This window comes from Moschus berezovskii, chromosome 23, assembly GCF_049115385.1.
Source record: "Moschus berezovskii isolate FMDL1 chromosome 23, NW_MosBer_1.0, whole genome shotgun sequence".
Taxonomy (NCBI): Eukaryota; Metazoa; Chordata; class Mammalia; order Artiodactyla; family Moschidae; genus Moschus; species Moschus berezovskii.
The window spans coordinates 43032424-43059878 of NC_142482.1; the positions used below are offsets into that span (position 1 = coordinate 43032424).

The 27455-nt window shown below is 41.7% G+C and overlaps 2 protein-coding genes across 4 annotated transcripts in view; one reads left to right on the forward strand and one right to left on the reverse strand.

Moving 5' to 3' along the window:
- Positions 1–9729: 9729 nt before the first annotated feature.
- On the reverse strand, positions 9730–19209 carry LOC129543725 (histone H2A type 1-C). The gene is made up of 2 exons (XM_055407013.2): positions 18664–19209; positions 9730–9883 (listed from the first exon to the last, which is right to left on the reverse strand). Exon 1 carries the CDS (start codon positions 19158–19160, stop codon positions 18768–18770), a length of 393 nt encoding a protein of 130 aa, XP_055262988.1. The 5' UTR covers positions 19161–19209; the 3' UTR covers positions 9730–9883; positions 18664–18767.
- A 243-nt stretch (positions 19210–19452) lies between these two features.
- LOC129543739 (histone H2B type 1-C/E/F/G/I) overlaps positions 19453–27455 on the forward strand; it is a 56987-nt gene continuing 48984 nt past the window's right edge. For 2 of the 3 annotated variants that reach the window (XM_088831347.1, XM_055407028.2), the window contains exon 1: positions 19453–19881. In XM_088831347.1, the coding sequence (XP_088687473.1) occupies positions 19492–19872 (381 nt within the window). In that variant the 5' untranslated portion in view covers positions 19453–19491 and the 3' untranslated portion in view covers positions 19873–19881. Of the gene's footprint in view, positions 19882–26901; positions 26985–27455 lie in introns of all 3 variants that reach the window. The other variant, XR_008683321.2, reaches the window with a different exon arrangement.

A 27455-nucleotide genomic window follows, 5' to 3' on the forward strand; every position in this document is an offset into this window, starting at 1 on the left:
TCACCATAAGCCATCAGCTTTCCCTTTAGTTTCCATCAATGACCCACCTCTTCTGTGATGTGGACAACTCAGGCTTTTAGATTTTTTTCTTTTCTTTTCAACCAATACTGGTCTCACATAAAGTGTCTCCATACACTTCCCAACCAAAACATGGTTCCTAAACTTTCCCTAAGGAGAAATTCTGGAGCCCTTAATATTCTGGGGTTTAATGCGATGAGTTGACTCATTGGAAAAGACTCTGATGCTGGGAAGGATTGGGGGTGGGAGGAGAAGGGGACGACAGAGAATGAGATGGCTGGATGGCATCACCGACTCGATGGACATGAGTTTGATTGAACTCCGGGAGTTGGTGATGGCCAGGGAGGCCTGGCGTGCTGTGATTCATGGGGTCGCAAAGAGTCGGACACGACTGAGCGACTGAACTGAACTGAACTGAACTGAACTGAAGAGACCACAGATGTCATAAAGCTTCTCCCTTTGTAAAACATGAATCTTGAGCCTACAGTGGTGAAGCTGCATCCTGAAAAAAAACCACCCTCCATACAGCCACCAGTGTGAGCTCTAGGGCAGATATTTTTGCTGTTGTTCGATTACTCAGTCATGTTCAAGTCTTTGCAACCACATGGACTACAGGCTTCCTTGTCCACCATCTCCTGGAGTTTGCTCAAATTCATGTCCATTGAGTTGGTGATGCCATCCAACCATCTCGTCCTCTGTCGTCCCCTTATCCTCTTGCCTTCTATCTTTCCCAGATAGATATCCCAGGGCAGATATTGGGTACCACAAACATTTTAGAAAATGCTGCAAACACAGCTCTGTATACGAGTTGCTCAGGAAAGACCAATGTTTATCAGCTGGGTTCAGCCCCACTTTCTGTCACTCTGTTAGTACAGTCCAGTTAGAAAAATGTTCTAGGGGTTCACATCAGTTCAGTTCATTCGCTCAGTTGTGCACATAGGAGGACTCTAATAGCAGTAATTAGATAAACAGATCATGGAAGAGTTAAGAAACCAAAAGAAAGGTGAAGAGTAACCAAAAATAAGCAGCAGAAGGAAGCTGCTACTTTTCCAAGGGCTAGAGGGACAAAGAGAAAAAGAGGTGGTTGGGATGGACTCCCCAGTGAAGCTGAAATGACACAGGCTGATGAAATAGGAGCTGAGACCACCAAGAGATCAGCTCTCTAGTGGGACTGCAGCCATACAGGATCAGTAGGCTGGATCCCAGGAAGGAGAAATTCCAGGGTTTTCCCAGGAAGCAAAGCAAGAAGGGGAGAAATATCTTGGTCTCACCAACATGTTCTATCAGTGCCTCCCATTGGTCAAGTCTACTGGAAACGAGTGAGCAAGAAAGAAAGTGAAGTCACTCACTCGTGTCCGAGTCTTAGTGACTCCATGGACTGTAACCAACCAGTCTCCTCGGTCCATGGGATTTTCCAGACACAGATACTGGAGTGGATTGCCATTTCCTTGTCCAAGGGATTTTTCCTACCCAGGGATTGAATCAGGGTCTTCCGCATTGCAAGCAGCCACCAGGGAAACCAATAATGTCAACTGTGGGCTCTTCACATATGGCCTTCATTGTGCTTGTGTGTGTTAGTCACTCAGTCGTTTCTGACTCTTTGTGACCCCACGGACTGGCCCGCCAGGCTTCTCTGTCTATGGGAGTATCCAGGCAAGAATAGTGGAGTGGATTGCCATTCCCTTTGCCAGAGGAACTTTCCAACTCAGGGATCGAACCCTGGTCTTCTGCAGCGCAGGCAGGTTCTTTATCGTTTGAGCTACAGGGAAATCCTAGAACTATTGACAGTGGTGGGAAGCAAACCCATGCCCCCAAAGAGACTGGAGACTTAATCCAATGCCTTAGACCACTCAGCAACACTACCACTTCTGAGTGAGCAAGGGAGCCTGGGCAATGTAGTTTCCAGTGACATACAGCCGACTTGGAGGAAAAACAGGCAAATGATGGAAAACAATGGGAAATTCAAACCAGTATTTCTGCAAAACTGATGTCTCAGCAAGAGACACTGCATCTACGCTCGATCACAGGTACACTTCCATTTTTAAACACCCTGGATCAAGAAGACAGTTTCACCTTCTTTTAATCAGGTGTGATACCCAGATTCTCTGACAGAACTCCAATGATCCCTGCTTTGGAGGGTTCATACTCCTGGGTTATCCCCCATTCTTGAGTGTGTGCTGATCTGGTGACTTGCTTCTGACAAACAGAATATGTCAAAAGCTATGATGTGTCATTTTTGAGATTAGTTTCCAAAGGGTTGTGGCTTCTATCTTGGGCTCCCACTTGCACTCGCTCACTTGCACATTTCCTCAGAAGAAAGTCAGTTGCCAAGTAATGAGCTGCCCACATGACAAGAAGCAAGCAACAAAGGACTTGAGGACTTCTAAGAGCCCTCAAGGAACTGAGTCCAGCCAACACCCATGTGCATGGGTTTGCAAGTGGATCAGTACCACATTGAGCTTTGAGATGACTGTAGACCTGGCCACATCCTAAATGAGCGATGTCAGAGATTCAGAGAACCCAGCTTACCTGAACTCACATCCTGAAGCTGCTAAGTCTGGATGCAGCAATAGGAAACAGATAATCCAGATGAAATAGATGGGTGTCTTTTCAGGGGCTTCAAAGAGCTCCAGTACCATAGTCATTTCTGTATTGGTGCAGAAAATAATGAGATGCAAAGTGATAGATAAGGAATGATTTACTTCTGAGGCTGGTGGCCCAAGCAAGTGGGCAAGGGGATGCTGTGCCCCGAAGACTTCTGGGGCTACAGTTTTATAATCAAAGGAAATGTGGGACAGGGAGGCAGGGAGAAGAACTTCTTTGTTTTTCTTGAGTAGATGTCACGTTTCCATCATCAGCTCCTGCTCCAGGTTGAGCAGGGGAGTTGTTTTTTTTTTGGTCCATACATGGTCAAACTTTGTCTAAAAATTATTACTATTTTTTAACGTGTCCAGAGGGTATGTCCTAGGGATCATTAACTTACTGAGCTCACTGGGCAGGATGTGGGTCTCATGCCACCATTGTTTTATTGTTTGGGACATATCCCATGCTTCTGTTGCCTGGTTTTGTTCCTAAGCAAGCCTGCTTGGTTTTGTGGTCAAGCAAACCTGCTTTGCTGAGTAATCATTAACTTGCAGGGGTCTCCTATATTTCCTCTATTTGTAGTCCAATAGTGGGATCAACTATTTAATCACCTACTTTGTCCATTTACTCTGCCCCTATCACAGGGATAAACCAAAGACATAAAAGGGGAAATAAAGGGAAGAGAAGGCATCATTTTTAGTGTCTGTTATGTACCAGGAAGGTCCCCTGGAGTAGGAAATAGAAACTCACTCTAGTATTCTTGCCTGGAAAATTCCATGGACAAAGAAGCCTGGCAGGTAATAGTCCATGGGGTCACAAAGAGTCAGGCATGACTGAGTGACTGAGCATGCATAGCACCAACATAGGTACCAAGCCCATTGTTCCCACATAATCTTCACTTCTGTCCTCTGAGTTGGGTGATCATCACTGGTTCTGTTTTCCAGACAAGGAAGCTGCAGATGAAAAGGGACAATAATTTGCTCAAGGTTGCACAGTGTTGAAAAGCAGAAACTTGTTGGATAGCCAAATTGATGTTTTTGTTCTTATTATCTCCCACTGTTCCTGAACTCAAAACAACCAGTCTTCAAAGTTGCAGTCATTTCATTTGTGTTGAGTACAAATAAAAAGAGAAAATTGTTTAAAATCAAATGCCTTCTTGCTTTCTTAAAATTGTATCCCCCACTTCTTTCTTTCCCAGAATATCATAACTCACCTAAAAGTTTTAAAATAAAAATTTAAAATTTTATTTAAATTTTAAATAAAAAATTTTATATTTGTGCTCCTTTCTGCACTTAAAGATGGAAGTGTGCCTATGATTGAGTGCAGATGCAAAGTCTCATGTACAGGCATCAGATTTGCAGAAATATTTGTTTGAATTTCTTCTTGTCTCTGTCATTCACCTGTTTAACCTCTGAAGCTGCCGTATGTCACTAGAAACTACATTTCCCAGGCTCCATTGCTCTTTAAGCCTCCAGTGAATGTGACCAATGGGAGACACTAAATGTTGATGAGACAAGGGCGTTTTTTTAGTTAAAGACCAAAGAACAATATAAAATAGGAGTAATAAGTAACCAAATGAAATCAGAGCCTTCAAAAGGACAGACAGCTTTTTAGCTCTTTGGGCTACTAGAGCACTGGTTTCATTGTGTAATTAGTTAATTATTGTTATGACAATAGCAGCAAACAACAACTACTCCTTTTTGAGAGTTGTCTTTGTGTTGGGCACTCTTCTGAGATCTTTACCTATATTCTCTCATTTGCCTTCCCAGTAACACCATGAAGCTGATTCAGCTCTGTGTGTCTTATTCTCATTGGCACACCTCCCCCATCTGTCCATCTTACCACATGTATGTACTGAGCAAGTTAGGTAATCTGTGATTAAATAAAGTTAATGCCTTCTTTTTATTTATAGAGTGGGCATTATAATCTAATGAAATGAGTTAGAAACCACATTCCAACAAATTCAACTCTAGTTTAGATAGCTAGCAGTAAATTTGGATAACAATGAATATTTACCTGATTCTGAGGCATAGCTTCTGTGTCACAGGTGTGATCTAAGCAGCATGGTTCCTACTGATGGGGCCAGAGGACCGCTCTGCGACAAAACACAGATGCCACCACTGGAAACCCCAGCTGAGCTTGTATTTCCTTGGTGACTGGGTTCCACTGGGGCATTCGTGGAGAGCGGCGGTGGGAGAGTCTGTACATATTTCAGCACAGACCGCCTAGTGTGAAAACAAGGTACTTTAAAAAAACTCTCCTTAAAAAGTAGTTAATGCTAGATAGAGAGGAAAGAGACAGGGAAAAGATCAGACAAAAGAAAGGATGGGGGGAAATACAAAGGGTTAAGTGAAAAATTGCAGAAAGAGCCAATGGTTTGTAGTTTTCATGGAGAGTGTTTGGGAAGATGAGACTCAAGTGGTTAGAATAGTGATTAAAAAGTGGAACCTTAGCTGTTAACGTAAGCTGTGCAGATACACTCCTTTCCACTGACTCCCACCCCTAGAGGTCATTAACTCCTCCTAACAGGTCTTCCTTCTTCTGGTCAGCAGGCACAGTGTGGCTTGTGTCTGCTGGAACTCATGGGCGGAAGTCAGCCGATGCACGGTGCCTGCTTCCCTGCAGCTCTGAGTCACGTGCCAGGGAAGGAAACAGCCTGATACTCAGAGAGGCTGTGCTCCAGAAGGGGCCCCAGTATCTGTACTGTTCCTGTTTATAGAGGGAGCGTGAGAACAGACTTGCATGAGGAGAAGAAACATTTTCTGTGTGGGTGTCAGCTGGGAACGCCAGCCTCCTAGCACCTGGGAACATTGGCTGATTCTCTCACGGGGAGAGAAGCAGCTATTGTTCCCAATTCATTGCCAGGCAACCAGAGGCAGCCCCTGGGGTCATTGGTTAAACAGCCCTGCTTATGATCTGGTAGTGCTTTTGCTCATGGTATTCCTAGCCAGGCTGTACTGACAGTCCACCCTCCCAGCATCACTATCTGCCAGAAGATGGTTGCCCTCCCAGCGGGCATCTCTCCCGTCTGGGAATAGAAGGAAATTTAAGGAGGGTCTCACTGAGAAGGTGACATCTGAGCAAAAGCCTGAAGGAAGTGAGGGGTAAGGTGAGTGAGGTTGGATGAAAAAAGAACCTTCTCATAAAACTTGGAAAGTTGATAATACAAAGTCAACAGGTGGGAAACAATGCAGGAATATCCATGGTAGGTGTGGATCATATGACTGCAGGAATTAAATCAGCCTGGGGACATGGGGCTCATTTGGGAGGTGACCCAGAACTCTGCGGGCTTCCCAGGTGGCTCAGTGGTTAAGAATTCACCTGCCAATGCAGGAGATGTGGGTTCGATCCCTGGGTTGGGAAGATCACCTGGAGAAGGAAATGGCAACCCACTCCAGTCTTCTTGCCAGGAAAATCCCATGGGCAGAGGAGCCTGGTGGGTTGGACATGACTTAGTGACTGAACAACAGCAACCCTTTTAGGCAGGAAAACAGAACAACAGTGTGAGCCAATGTGTGTGGATGAGACATAGACGCAGACAAAGAGAGGGATGGGAAGGATGGAAGTACACTTACGGGGTGGAAATGGAGGGTGTTTAAGGCAGTGACGTGCTGGCAAAGGTTTAACAACTGGTGCTCCAGGAAAACTCCCCACATCTTTATTTGTAGTATTTGCTAATTATTGTCATATAAATACTCCCACTACGGCCAATTCCAGGTTACCGAGGTTACACTGAACACAGAATAGAAAGCAAGGAAAGTTCAAAATGACCTGTAGATTTTCCACTGGCGGCCTGAGCGTTGAAGATGTTGAGGGCAGTGTGTGGATGTCTACAAACCACTGATATGTTTTCTGGCTGCACAGAGACCAAGGGCCTCAATCTCTAAATTCACAGCCTGAAGGACTGAATTAAGGGAAAATCGAAGTTTCCTTTTGTGCTCTCCCCAACCTCAGATATGCAGATGACAACACCCTTATGGCAGAAAAGTGAAGAAGAACTAAAGAGCCTCTTGATGAAGGTGAAAGAGGAGAGTGAAAAAGTTGACTTAAAGCTCAACATTCAGAAAACTAAGATCATGGCGTCCGGTCCCATCACTTCATGCAAATAAGATGGGGAGATAGTGGAAACAGTGGCTGACTTTGCTTTTCTGGTCTCCAAAATCACTACGGATGCTGATTGCAGCCATGAAATTAAAAGACGCTTATTCCTTGGAAGGAAAGTTATGACCAACCTAGACAGCATGTTGAAAAGCAGAGACATTATTTTGTCAACAAAGGTCCGTCTAGTCAAGGCTATGGTTTTTCCAGTAGTCATGTATGGATGTGAGAGTTGGACTATAAAGAAAGCTGAGCACCCAAAAATTAATTATTTGGAACTGTGGTGTTGAAGAAGACTCTTGAGAACCCCTTGGCCTGCAAGGAGATCCAACCAGTCCATCCTAAAGGAGATCAGTCCTGGGTGTTCACTGGAAGGACTGATGTTGAGGCTGAAACTCCAATACTTTGGCCACCTGATGGGACGAGCTGACTCATTTGAAAAGACCCTGATGCTGGGAAAGATTGAGGGCAGGAGGAAGAGGGGAAGACAGAGGATGAGATGGTTGGATGGTATCACTGACTCAATGGTCATGGGTTTGGGTTGACTCCGGGAGTTGGTGATGGACAGGGAGGCCTGGCGTGCTGCGGTTCACAGGGTCGCAAAGAGTTGGACATGACTGAGTGACTGAACTGAACTGAACTTCATTTATTCTTTCCTTTCACAGAGCCAGTGTGTCTAGGGCCCTTTTCTTTAATGGAGTTCCACATGTTCTTGTCTCTGCCAAAGTTGCTGAGGTATCCATAATGGGTGATTCTCCATATCCAGGGAGTTAAGTTGAGCCAAAGAATGAAGCAGGCAGTTTGTCTCTACTCTTACAAAGGTGGCTCAGCTGTGTTTGAAATGCCCACCCAATCCACTGGGGCTGCTTCTGCACCTGAAATAGACCTGGTGGGAGGTGAGAAGGTGCATATGCTACCATTTTGAAACCATGCCTGCCACTCCTCTGGAAGCTTCCTCTGACCATGGGACCACAGGGGAGTGGCTGCCAGAAGCAAGTAGCACTCTAGTTTATCACAACCGCAGTCACTTTAATCTCTGCAGGTGGAAGCCAGCATATGAAGACTTGGAAATCCTGACATCGTCTCTGACTTCCCACCCTGTGAATAGATCAACAGGTGAAGGAGGTAGATTATTTCTATATGTGCTTCTATCTTTACATAAGTTTTCACATGTTTATATGAGGTTTTACAAGGAACAAAGTGATTTTTCATGTGCTCTCCATTTGATTGGCTTTTCAAAACCCTGGGAGGTGCTATTATCCCATTGTACAGATGAAAAGCCTGATTTTTCAGGGATGGCAGATGACACACCCTCCAGTGTCTGCACTTGAGAAATGACGGAGCTGGAATACAGACCAAGATATTTTTGTTTTTCCAAACTCCCTTTTCTTTTCAGAATATCTCACTGCAGGTCTGTGTTATGTGTACATACATGTGGTTATGTATGTGTGCACAGACATACCACTTTGTACAGGCTTATTATATAGAGATTTTTTTAAAGATGAAACTGGGTGTGGCCTTCTATTAATCCAACCTTATAAATTCATCAGCTATTTCTTGAGTGACTAGAACATGCTAAGGCAATGTCGGACCACAGCTAGCAATACAGCATGCACCATCCAGGCCTCCAGCCCCAAATGCACAGACTTTAGAGTAGCAGAGATATGTTTAAAACCAGACTTTGACCTCAGAGGAAAGAGCAGAAGGGGCAAAGTAGAAGGCAGATTGGGAAAGTATGCCTTCTAACTCCTGTGTAATGAAATGGCCATTGAACCAGGTAGTTAATGAAACTCTTTTTCCTTCTTGGTATCATATTTCATTTCTTCATGCCAGGCTGGAATTTGGGGAGCCTGTTCCTATTCCAATATTTTATATACAGCTCTCACAAAATAAGTGGTGTTGAAAAATTAAATAATTTTATTTGTTCTGTTCTTTAGAGTTCCCAACAATTTTTTCATTCTCATAGTTACTTAAGGTACATATTACCTCCATTTTACAGATGAAGAAACTGGGGTTCAAAAGGAACTTGACTAAGGTCACAGTTGTTAAAGATAAGAACCTTAAGTCCAACCCAAGAATGACTTGAATTTCTGGTCACTTTCCACCATCCCAGCAGAATAGTAGAACAATTTCCATTTTGCTGGAAAGCAGGGTTTGTTATTCTAGTACTATTTTGTGTGCCTACCAACAGAGGACAGGTTACATAAACGGTGAGGCATCCCCACAGTACAAAAACATGAGACAATGCACAGTACCCTCTGTGTTCACATCTGGAAAATTTTCCAAGCTATACTGTTAGAGAAAAGAGCAATTGTATACAGTCAGCTATGTTTTAAGAATGAAAGTTGGAGATAGGGAGAAAGAAAAAACATATTCACACTTGACTCACATTGGCATTAATTAACAGCAGCAAATATACAAGGAAATAACGTTACTTAGGGGGCAGTGGGGCATCCAGTAAAGGAGTGGATTCTCAACATTTGCCTGGTAATTTCGATTCCTTTGAACCCTCTCAGTGTATCCCTGGTGATCCATTGGCTAAGACTGCGGGCTCACATTGCAGGGGGCCTGGGTTTAATCCCTGGTCAGGGAATAAGATCCCACATGAAAGAAAGAAAATGAAGTTGCTAAGTTGTGTCCCACTCTTTGCTACCCCACAGACCATAGCCCGTCAGGCTCCTCCATCCATAGGATCTTCCAGGCAAGAATACTAGAATGCGTTGCCATTTTCTTCTTCAGAGGATCTTCCTGACCCAGGGATCAAACCCTGGTCTCCTGCATTGTAGGCAGATTCTTTATCATCTGAGCCACTCTAAAGAGCCCAGATCCCACATGCTGCAACTAAAGATCCTGTGGATCCTGTATTCTGCAACTAAGAGTTGGCAAAGCCAAATAAACAGATAATTTTTAAAATGTATTACTTATTCAAGAAATCAGATACATTTTGTACCAAAGATAGCTTCTCCACAATAATAGTTGCCATCTCTCCCTTTTCACTCTCCTTATCCCCAAGACACACAATGAAAGAAACCCAGAGTAAGTTTTTAATAGAAAAAATTTTGCAGGTGTAGGAACAATCAGTGATATCAGAACACTGACACCAATACATTTATTTCTGAGCACTGATGAGTTTGACAGACACTCTGGATCCAGGCATCTCTTTGTAATGAGAAGTTTTTGAAACCTAAGGGAAGAGAAGAGACAAAAGTAAGTGTATTTGGAACTTCTTTCTTAACCTTCCTCAACACATGCAGAAAAATGTACCAACCTGTTTCCTCATAACCAGTTCGCTTCTTTCTGAGTATTGTGCATGCTAAGTCACTTCTGTCTTATCTGACTCTTTGTGACCTTACGGACTGTAGCCCTCCAGTCTCCTCTGTCCATGGGATTTTCCAGGCAAGATACTGGAGTTGGTTGTCAAGCCTTCCGCCAGGGGATCTTCCCAAACCAGGGCTCGAACCCAGGTCTCTTACATCTCATGCATTGGCAGCCGGGTTCTTTACAACTAGCGCCGCCTCATTTCCTCACATACACACTCCCTGTGGTAAGAGGACACACCGTCCCTGGGAAGATGCTCTAATTTTGCTCTTCAGATAGAGTGGCCAGATTTGGCTAGTCAGTTCAGTTCAGTTCAGTCGCTCAGTCATGTCTGACTCTTTTCAACCCCATGAGCTGCAGCACACCAGGCCACCAACTCCTGGAGCCTACCCAAACTCAAATCCATTGAGTCGGTGATGCCATCCAACCATCTCATCCTCTGTCTTCCCCTTTTCCTCCTGCCCTCAATCTTTCCCAGCATCAGGGTCTTTTCAAATGAGTCAGCTCTTCACATCGTGTGGCCGAAGTACTGGAGTTTCAGCTTTAGCATCAGTCCTTCCAGTGAACACCCAGGACTGATCTCCTTTAGGACAGACTGGTTGGATCTCCTTGCTGTCCAAGGGACTCTCAAGAGTCTTCTCCAACACCACAGTTCAAAAGCATCAATTCTTCAGTGCTCAGCTTTCTTTGTAGTCCAACTCTCACATCCCTACATGACTACTGGAAAAACCATAGCTTTGACTAGACGGACCTTTTTTGGCAAAGTGATGTCTCTGCTTTTTAATATGCTGTCTAGATTGGCTAATAAAAATACAATATGCCTAGTTAAACCTGAATTGAAGATAAACAACAATTTTTGTTTTACTATAACTTCACTTTCACACATTGGAGAAGGAAATGGCAGCCCACTCCAGTGTTCTTGCCTGGAGAATCCCAGGGATGGGGGAGCCTGGTGGGCTTCCGTCTATGGGGTCACACAGAGTTGGACATGACTGAAGTGACTTAGCAGCAGCAGCATAACATGTGTGGTTGTTGTTGTTTAGTCTGTAAGTGGTGTCTGACTCCTTTGACCCCATGGACTGTAAGCCCCTAGATGATTCTGTCCATGGGATTTTCCAGGCAAGATTACTTCAGTGGGTTGCCATTTCCTTCTCCAGGGGATATTCCTGACCCAGGGATCGAACACGCACCTCCTGCATTGGCAAGTGAATTCTTTCCCACTGAGCCACCAGGGAATCCAGCATAGTGTGTCCCATACAATATTCTGGGGCATACTTATATTAAAACAATTATTTGTTGATTAACTGATATTCAAATTTAACTTAGCATCCTATGCTTTATCTGGCAACCATATCCCTAGATGCTACTAGGAGGAAGCTGGTTAAGTGCACTTGAGCATGTCAGCCCAGAGGGACAAGAAGTCCCTAGCCTGGTGTTACAAACAGAACTTTCTGCACATGACAGACATGTTCTATATCTTTGCTGTCCAAAGCAGAAACCACCAGCAACTTGAAATATGTTTAGTGTAATTGAGGACCTGAATTTTTTAAAATTTCATTTTACTGAAATTTATAATGTCATATGTGGCCAGTGGCCTATGTTGGACAGAGTAGCTCAAGAATCAGTCATGTATCTCCCTCCAAATGTAGCAAATGGAATTTAAAACCGCTGGTGTTTAAAAAGTTTCGTCACCTAGGAATAAACTCACAAATCTCTGCATATCAATGATCTGTTTCTGTGCAGATAGAAGTTCTGTTGCCAACACATTAATCTGGAGTATTCACTCTGAGTATTTCCTGAGTATCTATTATATGGGATGATGTGCTGGGATATGAACATGTATGATAGAATTTTTCAACAAACTCTCTCCATAGAAAATTGTGTTAACTGGACAATCCCAGTATTAGAATGTAAAAGCCTCTGAGGTGCCCTTATGTGCTGAGCAGGCATTGTAAGGAATGAAACAGCATTGACTTGGTCATATATGCCAGCTGAGTGCTCTTTTTTTCCCCATTATTCTAAACAGACATTTAGTAACCACAGACCCAACAGGGCATTAAAGAAGATTCTTTTATAAATCATATTGGCCAGCAGAGAAAACAGACCAGTGGCTCAGACAATAAAGCATCTGCCTGCAATGGGGGAGACTTGGGTTTGATCCCTGGGTTGGGAAGATCCCCTGGAGAAGGGCATGGCAACCCCCTCCAGTGTTCTTGCCTGGAGAAGCCACATGGAGAGGGAAGCCTGGCAGGCTACAGTCCATGGTGTCGCAAAGAGTTGGACACAACGAAGCAACTAAGCACAGGACCACTGTGAAGATTAATGCAAAACCTTCTGACAGATGGGCTTCCCTTGTAGCTCAGTCAGTAAAGAATCTGCCTGCAGTGCAGGAGACCCAGGTTTGATCTCTGGGTTGGGAAGATTCCCTGGAGAAAGAAATGGCAACCCATTCCAGTATTCTTGCTTGGAAAATCTCATGGACAGAGGAGCCTGGTGGGCTGCAGTCCATGGGATCACAAAGAGTCAGGCACGACTGAGCGACTAACACACTTCTGGCAGAAGGTAGAGTGTGGAAAACAAATGCAGAATACGGTGCTTCCAAGTTTCACTGCAGCCCTAATAGCTGTGTAGGGCAGAGGGAATTGTATTAACAACGGTTCATTTCAGTTCAGTCGCTCAGTCATGTCCGACTCAGTCATGTCTGCGACCTCATGAACTGCAGCATGCCAGGCCTCCCTTTCTATCACCAGCTCCTGGAGTTTACTCAAATTCTTGTCCATTGAGTTGGTGATGCCACCCAACCATCTCATCCTCTGTTGTCCCCTTTTCCTCCCACCTTCAATCTTTCCCAGAATCAGGATCTTTTCAAATGAGCCAGTTCTATGCGTCAGGTAGCCAAAGCATTGGAGTTTCAGCTTCAACATCAGTCCTTCCAGTGAATATTCAGGACTGATTTCCTTTAGGATGAACTGGTTGGATCGCCTTGCTGTCCAAGGGACTCTCAAGATTCTTCTCCAACACTACAGTTCAAAAGCATCAATTCTTTGGCCCTCAGCTGTCTTTATAGTCCAACTCTCACATCCATACATGATTACTGGAGAAACCATAGCTTTGACTAGACAGACCTTTGTTGGCAAAGTAATGTCTCTGCTTTTTAATATGCTATCTAGGTTGGTCATAACTTTTCTTCCAAGGAGCAAGTGTCTTTTATGTGCATGACTGCAGGCACCATCTGCAGTGATTTTGGAGCCCCAAAAAATAAAGTCTGTCACTGTTTCCATTGTTTCCTCATCTGTTTGCCATGAAGCGATGGGACCAGATGCCATGATCTTAGTTTTATGAATGTTTTAAGCCAACTTTTTCACTCTCCTCTTTCACTTTTAAGAGGCTCTTTAGTTCTTCTTCACTTTCTGCCATAAGGGTGGTGTCACCCTTATGTAACAGTGGTTACTGGGCAGATATTTTTATATAGAAACAGAAATAACCATGTCCTTTCTGGGCTCTGAGTGGGCTTTCTGGGCTGCAGCATCCATTCCCTGGTTCACTCACCAGAGAGTTGAGTCTTAGGCCCTCTGTGAGAAGCTGGGATGTCTTGCCCAGCTTCATGGGACAGTCTAATGGGGAAAGGTAAACAACATGGGATCTGATAAATACAATCTTAGACTGTATTTTAAAGGCTCTCAACAGAATGATACAAAGAAAGTAACTTGGAGTGAGAAATAAACAGAGAGAGGTTACTTTGTTTATTTTACTTTTTATATTTGAGGTTACTCTACACATGCCTCTTTTAACACGACACACAGATGTTTACAGAAGGTAGCAATCTCTCCTCATATAACCTCATATAATGGGGCTTTTATTTCTAGATGGTAGACACCCTCTCTTCCCTAGTTTCTTTTTTTTTTTTAATTTATTTACTTATCTATCTAATACTGCTTTGCTTTGCAAAGGGTTGAGTGTCTCTTAATAGATTTTAATATATATTTCCAGGAAATTTTCTCAAGAGATTATACAACTGTGGCAATCCTTTCTCATCCTTATCATCCTAAGTCTTACTAGTTTTAGGGGCTGTCTATCCATAGGTGAAGGGCTTCCCTCGTGGATCACCAGTGAAGAATCCATCTGCAAATGTAGGAGACCCATGTTCAATCCCTGAGTCGAAAAGATCCTCTGGAGAAGGAAATGGCAACCCACTCCAGTATTCTTGCCTGGGAAATCCCATGGACCGAGGAGCTTGGCAGGCTACAGTCCACGGAGTCACAAAGAGTCGGACACAGCTTAACAACTAAAGAATAATAACAACATCCATAGGTGAGAAATGCTATTCCTTTGTTGCTGTGATATGCATAACCTAACTTCTAGGGAAGTGAACACTTGTATATATTTTGGTTTAGTTTTTCTCATATGCATTCTCTATTTGAATTTGATAAAATGTATACAATATCCTGTTTAATTTTTTTTCTATTGTTTGCCCTTTTCTTAGCAATTTGCAGCAATTTGTAAATTAAAGTCATTAACCTTTTGTGTATAATGTTTTGCAAATCCTTTATTCCGATGTACTACTTGTTTTCTACTGTCTTTATGGTATATTGCAACTTTATTTTTATCCTATGTGGTCTGTGTATCTTCCTATATGGCATTTGTGTTTCCTGGATGGCTTAATAATGACACCTACCCCTCAAAACACACGCGTACAAAATCTTCCCTAAAATTTCATTTAGCATTTCTATTTTGCATTAGATCCTTGATTCATCTGGCTAGATCAATTTCAGATAGGTCTGTCTGGAGAAGAGCTGAGAACAAGCTCACCAAAAAAGTCAGAGGATGGGCATTGCAGAGAATGAGATCAACATTGCAAATGTCTTGAATTGCCAAGGAGCCTGGCAGGTGGAAGAGAGACCAGTGTAGCTGGACAGAGAGATGTAATGAAGTCAGGCAGGTAGACTGGGGCTAGAGGTGGTCATGGATGATTCTTCAGGACATGGAAAGGAGTATGGTGAATAAATTAAGATATGTATTAAACGAATGGGTAATGTGACTTGCCAATTTCCTTTGGTGCTGTACTGATAATGCTTATTGAATTTTTTCATAAATTTATCTACTTATTAATGATACAGTTTTCGGGATGTAAATATAGACTATATCTGCCTTTTGGTAGATCTCCTGATGATGCTAATGTTAGTTTGTTACAAGATCAAGGTGCTGAAATAAAATAGAGAGGGAAGAATTCTGTAACTACATGTATAAGCCCTGATTGTTAATTTTAGTATGTATGGGAAACCCTCAATTAAATTTGTAATGTCTTCTAATAACCCACATGCATTATGCTTAACAGGAGTATTTATAATTGAGGTCAACGAATGACAAACCCTTAAAAGATAACCTGCTTCTAATTTTAAAATACATACAATTATTTTTTACAACTGATTATAAGATGTACCACATTTGTAAAAAAAAGAGCTCACATGATATATTTAAAAAATACTAAGTGAATGGCTGACAGATGGAGTAAAGGGAGGATATTGCTGTACAGATTATTTGGAAATTTTAAACAAGATTTTGTAACTGATTGTATTGTATTAAACTGATCTGTATTGTTCAGAATATCCTATAGAACTGAATGATGATTCTGCCTCAGTCTCGCGTCTCAATAAATCTGAGATAAACTTTTGTCCCTAGTGCCTAGATGTCTTCAGTAATTGGAAGGCCTAGGTTTACCATTCTCATCAACTTGCCCCAATTTAAATGGTCTTCTCTAGGACCCTTGAGGCATGGTAGATGGAAACCTACTCAAGGGCTGGAAACCAAAGAAAGCTACTGAGAGTTTATTGCCCACTAGAGAATTTTCCCCAGTGGTAACTAGGGCTTTTGGATATAAACAGTGACATTTCAAAGTAGGAGGCAAAAAACTATGTTGGAGAGCTACACCTGAGCAGTGAGGAATGTTCTCTTGTTGGGGAATGGGCTCTTAACAGTGTCTCTTAGGTAACAGCTTGTCAAGTGACACCTTCTCTGTTTCTTTGAAGCTCTCAAAATAAGTTGCAAATGCAAACTGTATTTTTCAGAATGGATTTTCTACTGGTAAGAGAAGATGTTACCAGCCTGTTAGTCTGTGTGTAATTAATGTCACCTCTGGTAATAAACTGACCCTCTAGTATTCTAGCACTTTATTAAGTGCTTCCTAATGGCTCAGCCACTGACTCAGCTCAACATTTTCTCAGTGTCATTATCAAGTGTTTATTGTATGCCAGGGTCTATGCTATCAACAATTTAACAAGATGGGATCTTTGACCTAAAGGAGGTTTTGATGAAATACAGAAAATTAATACACTGTATCATTTACTCGTAAATAGTCCAATACAAAATTTTGTTATTGGAACCCAGAGGGAGAATTCAAGTCTTCTCTAAGTCCTTTCTTCATTTATCACAATAAATCACCTTATCAAGTCCTATGGTTCTTTACCGAACCATCTTTCCACTTGTCCCCTGGTTTCACTTGTCACATACTAAATGTGTATTGGCTAACACAGAAATGTGTGGCTTTGTAAAGCAATCATCCTCCAATTAATAATAAATTTGAAAAAATATAGGAAAAAATTAAAGTGCTGTGTGAAAAATAACATATGTGGGTCACACATTCTAAAGATTAACCTCCCTTCCTGAATGTAGATTCCAGGACGATCACCTCTCCTCTTTGTCTTAAAATTCTCAAGAAATTAGGATGAAATTAGTAACACTTGGTATGTGGGCAAAGTTAAATCCTTTATGTATCATTGAGTTTTACTCTTTTCATAATTCTGGTAATCTCCTAGAGAGCCGTTGGTTATAAAATAGCCAGTGATTAGAAGTACTGGCTTCCTGACTTTGGGCCTTAGACAAGTTGTTTATGCCCTTTTCCGGTTTCCTTTATCTTTAAAATTGTGATAGGAATAGTACTTATCTCTAGGATTGTTGGGTTAAATTAATATGCTGGACCCACGTTGACACACATAAGTGCTTAGTAAGTGTTGGCTATTACTCTTGAGCCCCCTGCATTCTAATGTCAGAACCCATATTGCTGAGCCCATCTTTTCATCACAAGAAAAGGCATACAGGAAAAAATGGATGCAGGAAGTTGAGGTCACACACCTAGTTAAGTGTTGGAGCTGGCAAGCTGGTAAGTCAATAAAAAGTATCCCAAGGTTTATATAAAGCAATTCCCACCTAAGAATCCAAGTTCTCCAACATAAAGGTATTGTTGGGCAGAAAGAACATGGTCCTCTTAGGGTACCCCTACCTGAAATGCTTTGAGGTTGGACTTTCCCCAAACGGATTTTCAGTCTGGCTATCATTAAAAACCTGGGAAGTTCTAATGTGTGGCCGTCAAGATACTCATTTCTTTTTCTCCCACTTTGCCTTCACCAAACACCCATACACTAGCCAGGTTCTTTGGCTAGTGGTTTCAAGGCCAGGCTTGGGGTGGAGCTGGTGGGGGGAGGGGGTTGGTGCAGGAGGAGGGGAAGAGAGGGATGGAGGCTCCAAGACTGCAGGATGTCTGTGTCAAAGTTAAAAGGAAGGTGTGTCCAGGGGAACCAAATACTGTTTAGATGATCTCTCCCCGCACATCTGGATTTGAATGCTCCACACCAACTGATTTCCATGCAAAACGTTTCAATGAAGCCCCAGGAGTGTTTGTGTGGGTACGTCTCCCTGGGCTGCCTAGGTCCCACACTTTGGCTTACTCAGCCTCCTTGTCTACTCCTTTAAGTACAAATTGAGTCATCCAAAATACTTGACGAGACTCAATCCTGGAAAACAGGATCCTAGGGATTTTTGTACAGTACTAGGTCCTCTTTTGGGTTGGAGCAGCTGAGTTACTAGAACTCTAGTAGTAAACTACTTTGGGGAGGATTACAGTCCTGCTCTAACCCTTTTAGGGCTGCGTTGGGAACCTAGAAACTTGAACATTTTCATTCAGGCACTAATCTAGGGTTCCTGGAGAAGGCAATGGCAACCCACTTCAGGATTCTTGCCTGGAGAATCCCTTGGACAGAGGAGCCTGGCGGGCTACAGTCCATAGAGTTGCAAGAGTCGGACACGACTTAAGCATAGCACACAATCTAGGGTTGGGGCGTTAAACAGTTTGTCAAAATAAACTCAATTAAAATGCCATTATTCTATCTGCACCGTACATACACACTACTAGGTTAGAAATTAGCCCCAAATATCAATTTGTAAATGGGGGAGAAGACACAATTCTAGTCTAGATTGTTCTGAGCTGCCACGTTAGCTCCAGGCAGCTTTTCAGAAGCCTCTTTCTAAACGTGCTGTTGTTTCAAACGGCACTTTGAAAGTTAACCGAAGGAGACCCCAATTTCCTTAGGTAAGGAAATGAAGGTTGATTGCAGAGCAAGGTGTCTAAGAGGGTCTGGCCATCTTGCTCAGCACGTTTGATTTCATCATCCAAGTAATACATCAAAACAAGCTTACTGAGACCAGTTAACCCTTAGGCCTTACCGACCAAAGCCAGATCACCTATCAGAAATGCTAACTACTTTGTGAATCAGGCCTTAATCAACTTATCACTTTCTTCGTACTTTGAGCCTTTCGTAAAGATCAAAGCGGGTCTTCTTGTAATGCTCTACCTTCCGTAAAAATATAACTTACCTTGTTTTTTTATAGTGATACTAGCTCTCATTTTGAAATAGTGGGGGCTCTGAAAAGAGCCTTTGGGTTTGAAAGCACTTCCGGAAACTCAGGTCTCAGTCCAATTACTTGCCCTTGGCTTTGTGGTGGCTCTCGGTTTTCTTTGGCAGCAGTACCGCCTGGATGTTGGGCAGCACACCACCCTGAGCGATGGTCACACGGCCCAGCAGCTTGTTGAGCTCTTCGTCGTTGCGGATGGCCAGCTGCAAGTGGCGCGGGATGATACGGGTCTTCTTGTTGTCGCGCGCCGCGTTGCCCGCCAGCTCCAAGATCTCCGCTGTCAGGTACTCCAGCACCGCCGCCAGATAAACCGGCGCCCCAGCGCCTACCCGCTCGGCGTAATTGCCCTTGCGTAGTAGACGATGGACTCGCCCAACGGGGAACTGGAGCCCCGCCCGTGAAGAACGAGACTTAGCTTTTGCGCGCGCTTTACCTCCTTGCTTGCCACGTCCAGACATAGCAAATATAAAAAAAGAGCAAAAAAAAAAGACCGCCTGTCAAAACACACCAAGTCTAGAACTAGGTACAACACTGCTGCTTTTATAGGCATTTCCTGGGGAGTAAATCCGGTTGTTTGATTGGTTACTAACGAGAGTCAGAGAACTAGCCAATAGAAAAGTTGAATTTCCAAACCTCATTTGCATAGTTCTGCCCATAGATGACAACCTTGCTGTTTATCTTCCAATTAACTAAGACACGCTCTGCATCCCTCATTAGCATAAAGGCCCTATAAGTAGCAGAAATCCGCTTCCTATTTTTCATTTATCTTTCGTGTTTTCAGGTTTTAAAATGCCTGAGCCAGCCAAGTCCGCTCCTGCTCCCAAGAAGGGCTCCAAGAAGGCGGTGACCAAAGCCCAGAAGAAGGATGGGAAAAAGCGCAAGCGCAGCCGCAAGGAGAGTTACTCCGTGTATGTGTATAAGGTGCTGAAGCAGGTCCACCCGGACACTGGCATTTCGTCCAAGGCCATGGGTATCATGAACTCCTTCGTCAACGACATCTTCGAGCGCATCGCGGGCGAGGCGTCGCGCCTGGCGCATTACAACAAGCGCTCGACCATCACATCTAGGGAGATCCAGACGGCCGTGCGCCTGCTGCTGCCCGGGGAGCTGGCCAAGCACGCCGTGTCCGAGGGCACCAAGGCCGTCACCAAGTACACCAGCTCCAAGTAAACTTGCCAAGTAAGCGTCTTTACATCTAACCCCAAAGGCTCTTTTAAGAGCCACCCACGTGTACACAAAGAGAGCTGTAATCTATGTACGTTGTACTTTCATTAATGGCTTAAGGACTGACAGAACTAGTATGCTAATCTGAATGAGGAATTATCAAAAAAGACTGAATAGGAGGCTGGTGTCTTGTAATATCAGTTTAAGAGGCTTACAATAAGACAAGTCTCCATCAAGGCTGGACTGAGAACTAGTAATGGAAGGCAGGGAAACTAGGCGGGTAGAGGGGAAAGGTCGCAATTGTATTTAGCATATAGTCTGTAGCACACAAAATTCCCAATGCAGTCAGTTGCTGGGCGGGACGGGTTGGGGGAGGGGAAGAGCGCACCTCGGACTAATGTTTCCATTCTTTAAAAAACGTTAGTACACTAAAGGCATAAAATCTGTGCTACAAGAGAAGCAAAGCATTTGTTTAGCGATTGAACTGATGGGGTAAGATGCAATATGATTTGATTACTTAACGTTAAAACCCTGTGATCTTCAGTGTTGAGTTTTCTTTTGACACCTGCGAAAAATAGAGACCTGTCTGGAGCTCGCTAGTCAGGCCTCCATTGGAATAGCTCCACAATCACTGGCTGCCTAACCTGGAAGTTATCCTAAAAAATGATGTGCAGCCCCGGCCTAAATAAGGTAGAAGTGTAAATATAGGTCAATGGCATATGCTTATCACACCAGCTCCTCAAACTGTTTCCAAGTCCCTTAACTGACATAGGACTTTTTCTCTATACCTCTAGTGAGCCTGCCCCAGGCTGGAGGATCCAAATCAGACCAGTCTCTCCTCACTGCCTAATCTGTTTACCCAAAATAGGTTCAAACATAGGTTTGAAAAATAGGTTCAAACATAAGTTCAAAAAACCCTGACTGCCTACAAGGTTTTTATTTCCTTCTCTTCCTGTTTTCCTCACATATAAAATCTGGTTTGTCTTTGTTGGATGAAGTAATTCTTGCTTGATTTCTCTTAAGTACAAGAGCAGGCTGGCTAATCATTAACACTTGACAGTTTATTTCTGAAGAGTCCAAGACTTTGTTTACCTGAATCCTACCTTAGGAATCAATAGAAATGTGACCTGACTATACACCTCGTCTGGGCACTTTTGAGTTTTCTGTTTCTCTTCACTTGGCTCTTGCATGCTAATATTTATTTTTTCCCCATTTGCTTCTTGATTTGGTGTTTAGATTGGATACACATTAATGGTTTTATGATTAGATCATTAAGTGATTGGCGCAGTGGTAAAGAATTCAATCCAACTGCCTGGGGAGGAGATGCAACCATCCCTGGATCAAGAAGATCCTCTGGATCTTGTAGATCTTCTTGGAGTAGGAAAAGGAGTAGGAAATTGCAACGCTCTCCAGTATTCTTGCCTGGAAAATTGAACGACTGAGCCTGAGCAACTGATGGTCCACGCACAAGATATTTTGTTACTGTTGAGTTGCCAAGTTGTGTTCAACTCTTCCTAACCTCATGGGCTGTAGACTGCCAGGGTTCTTTGTCCATGGGATTTCCAGGCAAGAATACTGGAGTGGGTTGCCATTTGCTTCTCCAAGGAATCTTCCGGACCCATATATTGAACCTGAGGCTCCTGCCAAGTCTCTTGCATTACAGGTGGATTCTTCACCCCTGAGTCACCGAATTGGTGGCAAAGGATAGGGTCGAATTTGGTTCATTTCTTAATCTTTTGGGGGTTGTTTGAGGATTCTGATATTCTCTGGCAATTGAGAACACAGGATCAGGAAACTGGTGTTTATTTTCTAGCCTTTGATGGGATCCACTGTATTTGATGTTTTGTGTCTATATACTGTGTGTTCTTTTAACTAAAAATCAGAGTTTCTTTCAAAATTGTTTCTGTGGTTATTCAATATGAGTCCAAATAATTGTTACTATCAGCAAAAACAATATTCCTGCTTCAAAAATGATGTGAATATAAAATGGCCACCTAAAACTTTTTACCTTAATAAAGTTGTAGACCCAACAGTAAACTGAAGAAAAAAAAACAAGGAAATAGAATCTTCTTCATAGAACTGGCCTGTCTTGGTATCCTGAAGCCTCAAAAGTTTATGATTCAGTAATTAAAAAAAAAAATTGTCTCTTCTTTAAGTAAAGTTAGAGAGCAGAGAGAAGAAATATGCCATTATAAATAGAGCTGTTGAGTCAGGTTAAAAAAAGAGAGAGAGAGCATGCACTTCCAATAACTGTATTGAAACAAACATTTAATAGTTTACAAACCTTTAAGAGTTCATTGTGAGGGATATGGCTCTGGAAACTAGAATTACCTACTAACCTTTGAAGGATATGAGAGAGTTTACTCATATTCTCAGGGATGGTGTTCCCCAAAGGCATCTCTAATCATAATCACATTCGTTTGTTTAACCGATTAACTTACTTAAATCTCTGTGCTGTTTTTTAATGAAATAGCTTTAATTTTTGTTACATTTCACAATTAGCTCCTCTAAAATTGCATGGTGATTGAGAATTTTTCTGCTTTATGAATACAAATAATTTTAAACAAATTATGTACTCAGCAGGAAATTTTAAAAATTACAATGTAAACTCAAATTTTAAATAGCTTATATAAAGGCTAAATGCATCAATTTAAAATAAGAGGAAAATCAAATTCTCCTGATTCTTTAAATGTGGCTACGTCTTTAAGTGGTAACTCATGCAAAAAAAGAGAAAGTTTCACTGAATTTACTTAGTGGTGATTGTTAACAAGTTATGAGATAAGAAACAGAACCACTCCACTATTTTCAAACAACTTAAATATTTTAATACATGGCATGTAATTCTATAGGAAAAAATCAAATATTTCTAATATAACTTTTTGGATAAATTTGCTGGCTTAAAAATTTGCTTTACAAAATGAATCTATGCCTTTTTATTTATTATTGTCATAATGTAAAAGTAATATTACCATAATATAGTTTACACAAGTTTAGGGATTATTTTCTTTCAAGAAAAAAAGAGCTAATTTAAATTTGCTAATTTACTTCAACTTGGTTTAGTGATTAGATGAGTTAACATCTATTTATTTAAAATTTTACATTATGTTAACTATGCACTGAACTAAATTATTACAAGATAGTGATAAAGTGGATAGGTAATGTCACTTTTAAAATGGAATTGATTTTTATAAGATTACAGATCATATTGACTCTGTGTCAACTTAAATCCTGAATTAAAAGTTTATAGAAACTACAAAATTTAGGTGGTATTAAATTGAGTAAATGAATGCCTAATCTTTGGATACCTGAGCAATTTCTAAATAGGAGAGTACAAAATACACATCACTAAAGCAATTAGAACTGTCCAAACCTTTTATTTTTACACAGTTGAGAATGATCATAGATTAATAGGTTAGAGAGCATATAGATGACTTCGGAGAATGGGAATAGGTATGCTTGTTTTTGCCACTTTAAATTTGTAAAGGGAAGTAAAGTATACATGTGAGCCCAGAGAACAAGGAAGGTTTTGGACAGCCTCCCAGTTTCTTTATGCCTGTGAGGGAACACAATTGCCTGCTTCCTAAAAGGGCTGTTGTTAATACAAACAGCTCTGACTCTACCAAGTACTATAGCTACAGAGAAACACAAATATATACACAGACAATGGCTATGATTGGTCTGTTCATTTAATGGGAAGTTGTTATTGTTCATATTGTCATTGGAGAAGGAAATGGCAATCCACTCCAGTGTTCTTGCCTGGAGAATCCCAGGGACGGGGGAGCCTGGTGGGCTGCCGTCTATGGGGTCGCACAGAGTTGGACACGACTAAAGCGACTTAGCAGCAGCAGCAGCAGTTATTGTTCATTATCGTGGCATGTGTGTGTAAGTCACTCAGTCATGTCGGAGTTCTTGCGACCCCATGGACTGTAGCCTGCCAGGCTCCTCAGTCCATGGAATTCCCCAGGCAAGAATACTGGAATGGGTTGCCATTCCCTTCTCCAGGGTATCATCCTTACTCAGGGATCAAACCTGGGTCTCCTGCATTGCAGGCAGATTTTTACCATCTGAACCACTGGGGAAGCATGCATTAATGTAGTAAATGCAATTTAATATGTGCTGTCTTATTTATGCTGATAAAGTAAATGCACTTTAGAGCTGCTGTTAAAAACTTTGAATTTATAATTATATTTATCAACCATCCCCTCAATAAAAATTGACTATCCAAATGTTTCATACTGTTGGTAAAACCACCTACAGACTTTATAGTCATGTAATCAAAAGTAACTCCAACAGCAAGCACAAGCTAGTTCAGATTTTACAAAAATGTTGATTAGCTCAAAGACTTAACAAGTGATTGAATCTTGCCTTATCTCCAATTAGTATAACTTGAAAAACCATAAAGGTGGGACAGTGAACATTAACAAGTCAATTTCATGTTATTGTTTCAAAATATATGGATTTTTTTTTTTTACAACCTGGGAATATCTGTAATCCTTTTAAATAATAAAAAATGAGATCATAGAAAAAATATTCTTATTAGACAGAACATATCAATCTATATCACCCACTAACTGCTAAGAAGATAATACAAATAATTTAAAGTATAATTACCCAAAAGATTTAATTTTACTTCTACCCATAATAACTATGATAATATGATCTACATCTGAGTAGTCTCAAATTCTTATCATTTGAAATTGTCCTGAAAAACCCATTTGACTTGCCTTGTCTTTACTTGTGACAACTTTCAATTACCAAATGTTTCAATTATCAGATGTTTCCTGAAACTAATGTTAGCTACACTTATATATAAAATAAATGCAATCTACATATCAGAAAGACTTCAACAGACACACCTCTACCTAATATAAAATTAAAAGTTGTATTAAAAGAGACATTTAAAAAAATTCAACTTTTAACAATGCTATGCTGTGCTTAGTCATGTCTGACTCTTTGCAACTCCATACTTTAGCTACCAGGCTCCTCTGTTCCTGGTGATTCTCCATGCAAGAATACTGGAGTGGGTTGCCATGCCCTCCTCTGGGGATTTTCCCAACCCAGGTATCCTACATTGCAGGCGGATTCTTTTTACCATTTGAGCCACCAGGGAAGCCCAATACTTTGGCCACCTCATGCGACGAGTTGACTCAATAATGCTAGAAAAGGCCATTTCCAGTATTTCAAACTATGAGTGTTTTTAAGATTTTTTTCACATCATAAACATATTTAGAATTCTACCACTTGGATATACACTCTCATTGAAAAGTGAATCTGTACACTTACTAAAAGATTTTCAGAATCTGGGAAGTAGGAAGTCTTCCTCTTAAGATTCTACAGATCAAGATGAGATCTAGAATAGATTGCTTTTTCCTTCTTCTTCCTTTTGTGTTACTCTTTGACCTTTTCTCCATTATCCATTTTTCCAATGATTAGATTTCAGATTTGTTCTTCCCAAGTTTTAGAAGACTTTCTGTGTTTGGCTTTCCCAGGTGGTGCAGTGCCTGCCAATGCAGGAGTCACAGGAGACATGGGTTTGAGTCATGGGTTGCAAAGATCTCCTGAAGGAGGAAATGGTAACTCACTCCAGTATTCCTGCCTGGACAGAGGAGCCTGGCCAGCTACGGTACACAGGGTCATTACTGAGCGAATGAGGACTCATGAGTATTTGAAAATAATTAAAAATCTTTAGAACCTAGTCCTTTGTACCTTGACTAAAAGTTCTTGAACAAAAGACTGTGTACTCCGTAATCTGAGTATGGCTCAAGTAGTTAAAACTGCAATTAGAAAAAATGGCACTTATTTAACTTAAATCCGTGAAGATGATCTTTGAGAACTGTTCTTCTATTTTCAGTTCGGTTCAGTTCAGTCCCTCAGTCATTTCCGACTCTTTGCAACCCCATGGACTGCAGCACACCAGGCCTCTCTGTCGATCACCAACTCCCGGGGTTTACTCAAACTCCATTGAGTCAGTGATTTCACCCAACTATCTCATCTTCTGTCATCCCTTTCTCCTCCTGCCTTCAATCTTTCCCAGCATCAGGGTCTTTTCAAATGAGTCAGTTCTTCACATGAGGTGTGCAAAGTACTGGAGTTTCAGCTTCAGCATCAGTCCTTCCAATGAATATTCAGGACTGATTCCCTTTAGGATGGACATGTTGGATCTCCTTGTAGTCCAAGGGACTCTCAAGAGTCTTCTCCAACACCACAGTTCAAAAGCATCAATTCTTTGGTGCTCGGCTTTCTTTATAGTCCAACTCTTACATCCATACATGACTACTAGAAAAACCATTGCTTTGACTAGATGGACCTATGTTGGCAAAGTAACGTCTCTGCTTTTTAATAAGCTGTCTAAGTTGGTCATAAATTTTCTTCCGAGGAGCAAGTGTCTTTCAATTTCATGGCTGCAATCACCATCTGCGGTGATTTTGGAGCCCAAAAAATAAAGCCTGTCACTGTTTCCGTTGTTTCCCTATCTATTTATTTGCCATGAAGTGATGGGACCAGATGCCATAATCTTAGTTTTCTGAATGTTGAGTTTTAAGCCAACTTTTTCACTCTCCTCTTACACTTTCATCAAGAGGCTCTTTAGTTCTTCTTCACTTCCTGCCATAAGGGTGGTATCATCTGCATATCTGAGGTTATTGATAGTTCTCCCAGCAATCTTGATTCCAGTTTGTGCTTCTTCCAGCCCAGTGTTCCTCATGATGTACTCTGCCTATAAGTTAAATAAGCAGGGTGACAATATATAGCCTTGAGATACTCCTTTTCCTATTTGGAACCAGTCTGTTGTTCCATGTCCAGTTCTAACTGTTGCTTCCTGACCTGCATACAGGTTTCTCGAGAGGCAGGTCAGGTGACCTGGTATTCCCATATCCTTCAGAATTTTTCACAGTTTATTGTGACCCACACAATCAAAGGCTTTGGCAAAGTCAATAAAGCAGAAGTAGATGTTTTTCTGGAACTTTCTTGCTTTTTTGATGATCTAGCCGATGTTGGCAATTTGATCTCTGGTTCCTCTGCTTTTTCTAAATCCAGCTTGAACATCTGGAAGTTCATGGTTCATGTACTGTTGAAGCCTGGCTTGGAGAATTTTGAGGATTACTTTGCTAGCATGTGAGGTGAGTGCAATTGTGCGGTAGTCTGAGCATTCTTTGGCATTGCCTTTCTTTTGGATTGGAATGAAAACTCACCTTTCCCAGTGTTGTGGCCACTTGGTGCCAAGTTTGCTGACATATTGAGTGCAGCACTTTCACAGCATCATCTTTCAGGATTTGAAATAGCTCAACTGGAATTCCATCACCTCCACTAGCTTTGTTCGAAGAGATCTCTAGTCTTTCCCATTCTATTGCTTCCCTCTATTTCTATTTCTTCTAGTTAAGACATATCAATTAAGTACTTGAAGATAAAAGAGATTTCAAATATTTCTTATTATATATGTAATTGCCTTCATGAACTTTTTGTTCTCCTCCTCTGTTTAATATGCAGATGACAAAATGTTCCAAAGAGGAGACTAAAACTCACTACAGATTTATAAGAGTCTTGATCAAAGTGGGGAAGCTGAGAGGCTTTGATGCTGGAAATGGTGAAGA